We start from the raw sequence: 12,401 nt of genomic DNA on the forward strand, positions 1-12,401 counted from the left end.
ATAACCATCATACTACTGCCATGTTTTCACCATACTAGGCAATACTGTCAAACGGTGTCGACACATTTTCATGATCTGGTAAAAGTGAAGAGCATAGTTTCTTCCTTGTGTCACCAACATCTGAGTTATTGACTCTGTACACTGCTGTGAAGGCTGTAACTGCATATCACCATCTAGATTGCACCTGAACAGTTTTATCATTTCTCTTATGTCTTCTAAAATGTCAAATTGAACAGCTCACAACACACAACAGTGCCGTCCAGAATAGATACAGGGGTTGGTTCTCTAAATCTGTAATTTGTGCTTAAAAATGTATGTATTTTATTTTTATGGCACCTTTCATACAGAATTGTAGCCCAAAGTGCATCACATAATAAATAAAAACCGGACATGAAATAAACAAGTTAAACATAAATCCTTAACAAGCAGTAAAATAGTTGATACAAAACAAAATAATAAAACAGGATAACATGTTATTAAGACTAAAAGAATGAGGAAAAAGAAGAGTGTGAACATAAGATCCGATGAACATGGAATAACCTTAATTAAAAGCTAGATTAAAACGATATGTCGTTAACTTTTTCTTGAAAATGCCCATAGAGTTTACCCAAGGCTGGATTATGGACCAGGCCTGTGGGGCCAGTGCCCCGGGGCCTCGGACTGCCAGGGGCCTCCGAAGCCTCAGGCCCCGCGGCCCGAGACTGCCAAAGGATGTTGAACACCAGGGCCCTTGCCACATACAGTGCAAGCTGACCACTATTGCCATTCGGCACGTCTGCCACTTGGGGGGGCCTCCAAGGACATGTGCCCAGGGGCCTCGCGGGACCATGATCCGGCCCTGAGTTTACTATGCTGAGATCCTGTGGGAGGATATTCCAGTTTAGCGGCTTAAAAACACAGTGTTCCTGTAAAACCTTTGAAGCCTTTAATAAAAAAGCAGTGGAGGACCTCGGTGTTCTGGCAGGGACATAGAATAATTAATAATCTTAAATGTATGATGGACCGCCATTTAGTTTATAGATAATTAAAAGGACTTGAAAATCGACTCTAAAAGACACACGTAGACAGTGTAGTGTTGCAGTGTTCTCTTATCTCAGTTTGTTAAAATTCTTGCCTCATCATTCTGAATTATTTAAAAAGAGAGTAACAGTAGTGCAGTCAGCTTGTGATAAAAGCCTGTATAAGTATTTCTGCGTCTTCATGAATTAAAAAAGGTCTCATTTTAGCTATGTTTCTGAGATGAAAAAGTCTGTCTTAGTGAGCTTTTTAAAATAAGACTCAAAACTCAGGTCAGCATCTAAAATCACACCCAAGTCCCTTACTTCAGTTTGATCTGTTTTGCCAGGCAGCCTAAGTTTGAGTGCAGTATGTCTCTTGGCTTTGGGTCCTATGATGAGAATCTCAGCTTTTTCTTAATGTAATTTTAAAAAGTTTTTGCCCATCCAGATATTCAGGATGTCTGTCAGAAAGACAGGCAGTCGGAGCACCCAGAGCATTCGAGTCGTCTGATAAAACAGAAATATACAACTGTGTGTCATCTGCATAACAGCAGTAGTTGATGTTGTGATGACTTATGATGTTACCTAGTATGGGGAGGTTGAGTAATAATTGCAGGCAAATGTTTATTCTGTCCATCGTAGTTAAAAAATCCATCTGAAATCCAGCTGTTTTCCTCTATAAATGTTATTCAATTACATCTCAATAATTTCAGCAAGACCACTCTAATTACTAGTGGTTTAGAATGAAATAAGTTATTTTTTATTGTTTATATTTGTTTTGCAGGCACATAAAGAAAGCATACTTTATTTGTAACTTTTATAATTATTCATCACAAGTGTGCACAGGTGCTAGGGGGAGGGTGGGGCAGTCTTGCCCTTTTTGTCCAGGTTGCGAAAGTTCCCCTCTTAAAATGAGCAAACATTTTGAAAGGTACATCCAATAATCCCAAACAAGGGTAAATGATAAGTCAGTGGGACACTTGTATACTTCAATTTTGCCTCAAGGTCACACCTGAGGAGAACATTTTTATTATTTTCAATATAAAGGGCCCTAAAGGGGCCCCTTCACATTTTATAGGGCTAGATGAAACAGTCAAGGTCACCCATTTACAGCACTGTATGCAGCTGGCATGTACATCTAGTTCTGGAGCCATATGTTGGTTATTGGTGTGTTTGCAGCAGATCTGTGTGTTCTTTGCACAGAAGAGAAGACAAGTGTTAGACAGGACCAAGAGGGATGAATACTGGAGAGTGACCTTAATGTGGTGAGTAGGTGCTCTCATACAGTTATGTAACAGACAGAATGAGAGTGGTTCCTGGTCACTGAAGGGCCTTGAAAGCATTACTTTAGGCTTTTCTCAGTATGTCATTCCAGTAGAAATGGTTACAATCCCCCAATCAATTTAGCTAAACTCTTTAATTATGTATGACTTATGTAAGTCTACTGATGTTATAGTGTATACCTATAGTACGCTTAATATACCAAGTGATTTAAAATAGTTACAAACGTTATAGTATAAAATTTAAAAAAGCTCCAGTTCAGTCCTGTTCAGTCATATTAGCCAGACAATGTCACAGACAGCAGTCATATTTAGAAAACTTGGTCATATTTCCTCAGAAAACCACAGCCCAACTAGTGAGAAGAATCACACCTTATTAGTTTCTCTCATTACATTTATTGTTACAGAACAATGCAGATCACATTGCATGAATATGTTTGTGTCAGAAAAGCAGTAAATACAGACTTACACACATTTGCAGCTCAAGCCGCTTGCTGGTGCAGTAAGCCAAGTTCAGTCAGATAAGTTAGATAAAAAGGAATTACTCTCTTATGAACTTGTATAAGTATGATCACTCACATACCAGTCAGTCAGTAACCATCTCAAGAGACTACACATCATCTACTGATCACTCTGGCAATCCAACACTGTACATCATTTCCAGTAAAACAATTGTATAATAATGAAACAGCTGTCATGAGTAGAAAAAACAGCATTTGTAATGAAACTATAATTTATCAATGGTACTGAAAGTCCATCCTATCTATCCAGGTTCAGGCACATGGACCACAGTGGATAAAAGTTTCTGACCTTTCTGTTTTTATGTGTGAGGGTTTGTACTGTGGTTTCATTCTGTGCGTCTGTTCCTCTTTGCATTTGCCTTCCAACTTTCAAATAAATCTTACCATCATCAAACTGGACAGACAAATGGAAAGAGGTGTGCCTCGGACATATTTAGTCCTTGGCAGCAACACTAAAGATTGAACCAATTTATAAAAACTACATTGCAAAAGGTGGAAGATTAATTAGTGTGAAAAAATAAAATTAATAAAATTCTCTGTAATAAATTAAGGGGACAAACAAGACTATCTTAATATTACACCCTTTTAAAATGCAAAATAAATATCTATAAAACAAATATGGCAATGCAAACAAAATCAATAGACATAGAAAAACAATTTGCATAAACTTCTAAAAGCTTGATAACAAATAAATTAGAAAAATATGTAGTGCAATGAAAAATGGCAAACTCACTGATCATCTGTTAGTTACAGGTATTATATCATTATTTGAGACTGAGAGCATTTTACCTGCAGTTTTTTAAAGTCTTGCATTGGTGCCAAAGCTTGGCATGAAAAAACATTTTATTTCATGATTGGATTTGGTCCTCAAAGTTAAAGCTTATATCATTTGTATGTTTGCTTATCACCTAAAATTTGGAATGTGAAAATACACATTTTATTAAAATAAAGTGTAAACAGAAAGACCTTCTAATACGCTTTACTGCAAACTTGTAAACTAAATTAGACCATGAAAATAGACTATTGTCCTATAACTACACTGTCTCAAGCATTCAACTGGCAGTTAAAAAACGATGGATATGTTTATTGCACTCACTGTCAACAGTGTTGAAATGTCTCGGCATTAACCAAATTATGAGTGCTAAAGCATTTCTGGGTCCTGAAGACAAGTCTAGCTTTGGTGGTCCCATGGCTCTAAATCAAACATATCCAATTTAGAGGCTTAATCATTAATACTAGATAAATACTGATAAATAATGATTCTCTTCTGATGTGAATAATCTGTACTGATGATTTAAAAAAAATGTATTGGCTTGAGGAAAAAAAAAGGTGTCCCAGAGTTATTCAGCTGCAATAATGAAAAAAAGTTCTTTGAATGTCTTTGGACAGCAACAAAGACAAAGTCTGTGAGGCCGCACTAGAGTCTGGTGCAGTCTGTGAGGTCCGTGTACAGTCTCTGCCGACCGTGAAAACAATGGTACTAGTTTAGGGAGGAGGGACGGTCCATTTAATGTACATACAAGAGTTGTGGCTTGAGACTGCACCGTCAAAAGCAAAAGGATGATGGAGGATGGTTCCTGTGGAGGTGCTGATGCTCCTGGTTTTAAGGCATCACATTTGATGGCTTCGATTCTCTTTGATGAGGACTTCACTGACGTCCCGCTGAGCTGGAGCCACGGGCAGGAAAATAAAAGTCAACACAGAGAAGCGACACAAACCAGCAAACGATGACAGTATTGATTTCCTTTCCACATACCCTGCTTACGACTCACTCTCCATTGTGACAGAGACTATCTGGCCTCCATCTGAAAGGCAAAAATTAAAACGCAACATGCTTCAAGAAATGCAAAGGAAATGGAATTATGCAGTGACCAAAAAAGTGTTAAACAAATCAAAATCGTATATTTTATATTCTTTAAAGCCGCCCTTTGCCTTGATGGAAAGGTAAAGGCTTTGGGAGGAAATTCACACATAGGCATCAACTTCACTATTTCTATTTGTCTAAGAAACAAATTTCAAGTATTTAAGCATAAGCCTTTAGATCATAATGAAAAACATAGTACATTCAATCAGGTGTGTCCAAACTTTTGACAGGCAGTGTATATATATACTGTACTATGGTATGGAGATTATTTAATACATACTACAGAATATAAACCAAAATGACGAAATGAATATGTGGGAAAAGGATCGACAACACACCAGTTTTCTCTTTGCTGGCATCCGCTGTGTGTTGTATATTGTTACCAAGAACTGAAGGGTTGGCTTCACCATCAACAGGGCTGCAATTAGGTAAGTCAGAGATTAATACCCAATAAAAGAAACTGAAAGTAAACTGGTGACAAATTATTTTCGAGAAATATTTCAGGAAAAACTCTGGTGTAACATGATCAATACTAGCCTTTTGCCATTTTGCTGGAGGACAGCATTAGCCTGCTCAGGATCTATGTGAACCAATCTGGTAACAAAGGAATGTCCATCACCCAGACTGACAACACAGAGACAGAGAGAGCATTAGTCACCATGTCAGAGCTGGAGGGATGCAGGGTTATTATTATAGTTTTGTGTCTACTTCATTAGTCTTTATTTTCATCTCATTTTCCTCCACTCCATTAAAAAGGGCTTTTACATTTACAATAGATATGAAGTTTACAAGTTTTATGATACAAACACCGCTAGTATACAGCTAATTAGCCTTGAGCAGCGTAGACACAGTCCCACTTATTTATTCATATATTTGCGATTGCAATGGTGACAACTACATTTGTGTGGAGTCGATTCACCTTGAGAAAACAGGAAAGATCCAGTACTTCTTCTGGTCTCCAAACACCTCAGCCACATTTCGGCTACAGCCCAGAGAAAATCCATTTTTGTCTGGACCATTTGGGAAGATGGGGGCCCTAAAAGCCTCTGAAAGATGGATAACATGCCGATTTTATTATTTTTTATTTTGACAGTGATGATCTTAGCATACTAGCAGACACAGCAGTAAAATAAGTGGTGAGTGGTTTTAAAGGATCAGTCAAATGATATGTGAATATTTGTTTGGAAATGCATGATTGACAGCTACCTATCGTGGTCCTGTTCTTTCCCACAAGCCATAGATGGTAGCTGAAAAGTGACAGGATGCTGATAAAGAACATGGCCGCCACGAAAAACAGAAACAAGATGTGGAATTTGGCGTGAGTGTCAGGCAGCTGTTTCTTCAGAGGGGAAAAGAGAGAACAGAAGTGTTAATCCTGCCACTCTTCATCTCTGCAACAACATTTCTCTAATAGACTTTGAATGTTTCATTTTCATCTCAAGCCGTCTTCACACAGCTGGCTGTGCTAAAACCGCCTACATTGCACCATTTTCCAAAATTTCATTTTATTTTTTTGATGCAACATTTCATCTTTACACTGGACAGGTGAGTCATGGGAAACACTATCTTACATTGATAAACATTCAGAGCACATGATATTATTATATACTATTACAGTAAGGGCAGACAGAGCGATTTCAGTGACAATCGTACTGGACTCAAATCATAAATATTAATATCTATACAAACATTAAACAGAATTAAAGTAAATGATGAATTTACGATGAACCTAACCATTTCGGCATGCCATGGTAGATAACATACAACACCAATCACCAATACTGATTATATAACCACTTTGCCTAAAGCTGATGGAACATTTACTCGGCACATAATGGTTACAGAGGAGTTCAGTCAGTCATTGATGACAGAGTTGACCTACTTCCACACTAAAAACAAGACTAGGCTGCTTAAATGACATCAGGATTGCCTGACGTGAAACTTTTAAAAAAATATAATATTGGGCCGTCTAAGCAGCCAATCTAGTAATACAACATATTCCCTCACTGGGCTGGATGACAGGAGCCTTTGTCTCCAGCAAAGCAGCATGGTGGCACATGGAGAGAGACCTCGTCTTAACCAGGGAGCATGAACAAATAACAATAAGCTCAGACACTGAAGAGGATCCTCCAATCACATGACACACACAGTTGTGCATCACAGTGACACATTTGTAAACCACTTGGTTAATGATATCTCACTTTGCAATCAGTCACTTTAGTCACTAAACACAACAACCAGATGATGACGACACTGTGAACTTTACACAGTTTTTACAAAGTTTATTCAGATGTGCTCAAATTTAATTCAAAATTTTAAATAAAATTTGAATTCAATATTTATCTGCTTATCGTTGGGAATACCTAAGCTTTATGGAAGCCTATTGCAATTTTGTTTCTGGTTAAAATGGGAATATTATTCAGTTTATAAGATTATTGTTTTGGCTCTACCATCCTCCTGTGGGCCTTGTGCCACTACATCACCTGCCAGCCACCGTTTTCCTGTCCCGCTCCCCTGGTTTTTAATCCCCTGCTGCTCCTGTTTCTACTGATGTATAAAATGGGCTTCAAAAGATGCTACACCTCCTTTGACAAGCTGCCATCACAACCACAGTTCACAAGCAAGAACATTTCCATTTTTAGCAAAAAGAGGATGTTTCTGTACTTACGGTCCAGAATTTGATGAAATACTGGATGACTGTGGCAGAAATGACTACACAATACAGTGTTGCGTAGGCCAGGAACAAGACAAAGTACTTGTAGTTTGAGAATCCAACACAGTTATTCACCCTGAAAGAAAAGAGGCCAGGGACAGGAGCAGGAACAGAAGAGAGAGAGGAATCAATCACATGCATAATGCTTACCCATCCACTGGCTGCCTGTAGAGAATAAAACACTGACAATTTTACAGTAAAAAATGGTCATACATGATTAATACTGTAGGTAAATGAAGCTGATGGAGGAAACAGGAAGATGAAAACAGCCTCTTACAATCAATATACTACAGCTTCCTATGAATAACACTTCTGAAAGGCAAGCTAACTTATAATGATGGGATAAAAATAGAGTAAATACAGGACTGTGTAGATACTTGAACAGTTACAGGAGAAATAATAGCGTACCAGGGGCAGTGATGGTCCATCTTCAGCACACACCTTCAGGAAGGGGCGGGATAAGAAAAAAGACACAGCCTATTACAATTTAATAGACATTTAGCTGATGCTCTTATCCAAAGCGACTCATCAGTACAAAAAGACATCAATAAAATAGATGACAATAGAGAGTGTAGACATAGACGCAGAAACCACTCACATCTCACATGTTGAGCAGTGGTGGCAGCGGTCAGGTTTAACTACCTGGCAGTGGTCACAATATCGGACAGCTGTTGAGAGAAAATCAAAGCGCCATTATTGCAGTGTTAAAGTAATATTCATGTCATGTTTTTCCACACACACAAACAAATGACTGCACACATATGAATGAGCAGAACCATCATGCTGCGCTACTAGCGACAGATGTTGAGGTGTATTCCCGTTCCGCAACAAAACTGACTTCTAGGTGTGTATTCTGCAATTTTAAACACTTTACTAAAATGTTTCAATCTTTTTTCCTGTTTCCTGCTATTAGTTTTCAGCAGGAGTTCTCACTGACTGGATTAGTTGAAAGAATTTTTTTTAGAGGACCATTTTCCCATCCCAATGTTAAACATCTATAACTCTTCTTTGAATAATTCTAGATGTTTAATAAAGGTTTAATAAAAAATATGGGGGAAATGACTGTATATACGATTTCCTTTCCTTTCCTTTCCTAATGTCCCAGGCGTAGGGGAGGGATTGGGTGTTGATGGAGGTGGAAAGAGCCAGGTGCGACCCATCGGGACAACGAGGTGCACCTGTGCCCAATTAACCATCCTGCTGCACGTCAGTGTGTTTCAGTAAACACAGGGTGTCAGATGGAGCTGCTGCTCTGAGCAGACCGATACATTCTGTTCTTCCATACAGACTGATGGGACTTATCCCTAAAAGGTGAAGACTCATTATGGCAATAATCTTATGTAATTTTAGTTTCATTGGGTTTGTTTTCTGGCTTTTTTTTTGTGTGTGACAAACAAACCCGACTGAACGATTAGGAAATCATCTCAGTGTTCCTCTTTCCATTAAGTGACGGATCAGGGGAGACAACACTACTGCAGAACGATCGCCTAAACTTCATTTTCATTAACAGTGAGCGTAACTTGCTGCTGCAGTGCCAGCCTCACCTCCTCCTGTGGTGCGTGTGTACACCGGTAAATTCCTGGCCACTTTCTTCAGGATCTCCTGCTGCGTCTCGGCTCTCTCCTCTTTCTCGTACAGTTCCTTCTCTGCTTTGGGCAGACAGAACTGACAGCAGGAGAAAAGACTGTGTCATAGACAGTGGCGGAAAACGTTCTCAAATCCTTTACTTCAGTAACAGTAACAACACCACAATGGAAAAATACTTAATTAAAAGTAAAAGTCCTGCATTCAAAAGTTTACGTAAAAAGTAAAAGCATAGAAGTATTAGCAGTAAAATGTACTTAAGTATCAAAAGTAAAATTACTTAGTAAAATTAGTAAAAAAATACTCATTCTTTCAGAGTGTTAAATTATTGATGCATTAACCTGTAAGAAATATTTTAATGTTGTAGGTCTAACTGCTCCATATACTGTAGGCTAGTTCAAACTCTAACAATGCAACATATTTTATGAGCTTATTGTATGTTTTGTATGTAAAACCTTATTCTGCAAAGTAACTAGTAACTACAGCTATCAGATAAATGTAGTGGAGTAAAAACTACAATATTTCCCTCTGAAATGTAGTGGAGTAAAAGTATAAAGTCTCACAAAATGGAAATACTCAAGTAAAGTGCCAGTACCTCAGAATTGTATTTTAGTAAATGTACTTAGTTACTTTCCACCTCTGGTCATAGATGCATTTGTAAATTTGTAGATTTTTTTTTTTTGTGAAATATGTTTTGTGAAAAATATCAGTTCTATATACATAAGTTTGATCAATTCCTGCACTTTTGCCACAGAAATATGATGGTATTCACGGGAGAACAAAAAGACAAGGATCCATTTTTGTCAAGCTTTTTCAAGGAAAATTTTCGTGTGTACTTGAGGAAGAGCCATCAAAATGTTTTGAGAGGTCCAAATTCCTCGATGTACCCATTTAAATAAGTAGTCCCTGATTGATTAGCAGGAGCATAGTCCACACACACAGTTGGCCTACCGCTTTGGAGGGGCTGGCTGGCCTGGAGCAGATCGCCTTCCAGTAGGACCACATGAACATGATGAAGAATATGTGGAAGATGACCAAGTAGCTGACTTTTGAAAGATGGACAAAGACAGACAATTTTTAATGCAATTACATCTGTATCTATGACAGGATCTTCACTACTATTAATCAGAAAACATCAGTCACTAGAAGAATGACAGCATCAAGTATGTGAAATAGCAAGTATTATGAATGGAAAAAAATGAAGGTGGTGTGTGTGGATGTAACTTACTTCGTTCTGCATTATTGGGGATTGTAACTATATGAGACACACAAAAGAGAGCAGAAAGAAATAGGTGTTAGTGAGCGCTAATGAATGTGCCAGGAACGCATTACAACACATCTCTCTTTACCCCCAACCCCACCTCACCCCAGCCCCCTTCCTCACGCCATGCGGCAGCAGCCTGGCACGGCCAGCAGTGACCCACCCATAAGAGAGAGCTTTGTTTCGCCAGCAGGGATGTCCCTGTCCCGACCACGGCCACTGAGTGACAGACATAACTACAGTAGCTCTACATGCTGTTAGTGGTATCATCAGTTCCAGGCTGAGAGGAATCATAAAAAAAACTACTGTGTGTACAGGCCTGAGCAGGTCTCAATTAAGATCTGAATTAAATCCACAAGTAAAATCATTTAAATCACCAAAGATGAACTAGAACTAAATTACCTAAGTGTGCCAAACCATAACTGGAAATCAATTATATACATATCTGCTGCTTTGCCGTCTGTGTTTTTGTATGAAATGGAGTCCATTTGCTGTAATTGTTTTATACTGAAATGTTTTGAATTCATACTTATGTTGCTTACTTATGTTTTAAGAACCCATCAGACAAACTAAAGTAGGAGGCAAAAACTATAGTGCAAGGCCCCTCTGCCTTTGTTTTATACAAAGGATAGGTCTACTTCTTAATGAATTTGAATTACTTTTCCTATTGTAATGCAGCATGTTGCATTCAAAACACTGTATATATATATATATTTTTTTTTTAAATATATAATATCTTATGTCAATACATGCCACACTACTTTAAGACCTGTTCCTGCCAGTTGGTAATATTGAGGAAAATATGTTATTTATAAGTGAATAAAGTCTCTACTGTGGGCTGAATTTGTTTACAGTTTTAAAATAAATGATTTGAGTACAAAATAAAACACAATAACCGCTCATTTGTCTTCATGTTTTAGAATTTTATGTAGTTATATGTAATTTCAAGATGCTGCTGTCCACACATTAATGGATTTTACATTCTGTTACTATCTGATCCTAATCACATTATTACACCTTTTTGGTCTTGTGATTGGTCATTCATCCATCCATTCATTCATACATTCATTCATTCAGTCATACATTCATTCAATCTGGCAGTAACACATTTTTGCTATTGTATTCTTTTGCAGCCTGGTAAAAATGCTTTATAAATAATAATAATGCTAATACATTAATCTGGAAATTAATGTATTTATTTTCTGATGTTAAGTATTTTATTGGTTAGAAATTAATGGTTTGATCTCTTGCTCTTCTCCACCAAAAGTTGACCACCATCAGCTTAGAGAGACTTTCTATTTGACCATGATTAAAACATTTTACAATCTCTACATTGATAATAAATGCATGCTATGGTCTTGTCTAGAGGCTCAATGAAATCATATCAGCTCACTGAAGATATACTGTACAACAGAGAAATAACATGGAGAGTTGTAAGGAAAACATCTCTGATAATAAAAAAAAAAAGTTATTTAAAATCACGTCTCCATGTCCAATGAGCAATTCCCTCTACATCTAATTAAGCTAAATGGTAAGTTTAAGTTAAAAAGTTAACTCAATATCGCTTCCTCAAAAATGCACTGAGAACATTGGCATTTAAAAAGCTATAGTTTGCAAAATTTTACCATTATCCTGGACTTTATGTAGTTATTAATCTGTCCTATCATCTGGCTGTGTAAAACGGACAAACGAGTATGTTTGCCAAAAACTAATTTCTTCAATTGATGACCAAAAGCTACTCCTAGACTGTCTCTCGTCTATTCACTCTCCCCTGTCACTCTAGCCCAATACGTCCACTTTTTATATGTAGCCTACTGCCATGAACGAATGTGTTTGTGAATGGTTGATTACTATAACTATCAAGAAAGAAAAATCTATTTGTGTTTGCGCCCGCCCCTTAGGTACAAACGCGTGCACAATAGGCTAGGTATTGATGATAAACACAAATCTCACTCCAACCAGCTGACAAAAGTTGGAAACCCTGAATATTTGCTTCAATATAAGCAAATATCAATAAATACTTTAAAAAAATATGTGTACTTACAGACACAGAGCTCCACGACATACGCATAATAAGACCAGCCGACAACAAGGTTTATAAACAGGACAGGTATCCAATTGACAGCTCGTTTACAGCACCTCAGTGCATGAGAGGGCGCCATCTTTAATCCGTGTGTGCA

General features: G+C 37.7%; 1 protein-coding gene across 1 annotated transcript; it reads right to left on the reverse strand.

Moving 5' to 3' along the window:
* Positions 1–2,666: 2,666 nt before the first annotated feature.
* LOC139910750 (palmitoyltransferase ZDHHC20-A-like) lies at positions 2,667–12,389 on the reverse strand. The gene is made up of 13 exons (XM_071898160.2): positions 12,266–12,389; positions 10,189–10,215; positions 9,912–10,006; positions 8,921–9,041; positions 7,975–8,044; positions 7,785–7,817; positions 7,332–7,452; positions 5,870–6,002; positions 5,583–5,709; positions 5,201–5,287; positions 5,002–5,081; positions 4,552–4,604; positions 2,667–4,461 (listed from the first exon to the last, which is right to left on the reverse strand). Exons 1-12 carry the CDS (start codon positions 12,381–12,383, stop codon positions 4,561–4,563), a joined length of 1,056 nt encoding a protein of 351 aa, XP_071754261.1. The 5' UTR covers positions 12,384–12,389; the 3' UTR covers positions 2,667–4,461; positions 4,552–4,560.
* Between the last annotated feature and the right edge of the window lie 12 nt (positions 12,390–12,401).

This window comes from Centroberyx gerrardi, chromosome 11 (genome assembly GCF_048128805.1).
Source record: "Centroberyx gerrardi isolate f3 chromosome 11, fCenGer3.hap1.cur.20231027, whole genome shotgun sequence".
NCBI lineage: Eukaryota > Metazoa > Chordata > Actinopteri > Beryciformes > Berycidae > Centroberyx > Centroberyx gerrardi.

Excerpts from the sequence above, each read along its gene's own strand:
- LOC139910750 (XM_071898160.2), bottom strand. The coding sequence starts at position 12,383 with ATGGCGCCCTCTCATGCACTGAGGTGCTGTAAACGAGCTGTCAATTGG. Across the intron at positions 8,045-8,920 it reads CACACGCACCACAGGAGGAG|CTGTCCGATATTGTGACCAC; the intron begins GTGAGGCTGGCA and ends TTCTCTCAACAG. Across the intron at positions 5,710-5,869 it reads AAAGAACAGGACCACGATAG|AGGCTTTTAGGGCCCCCATC; the intron begins GTAGCTGTCAAT and ends TCCATCTTTCAG.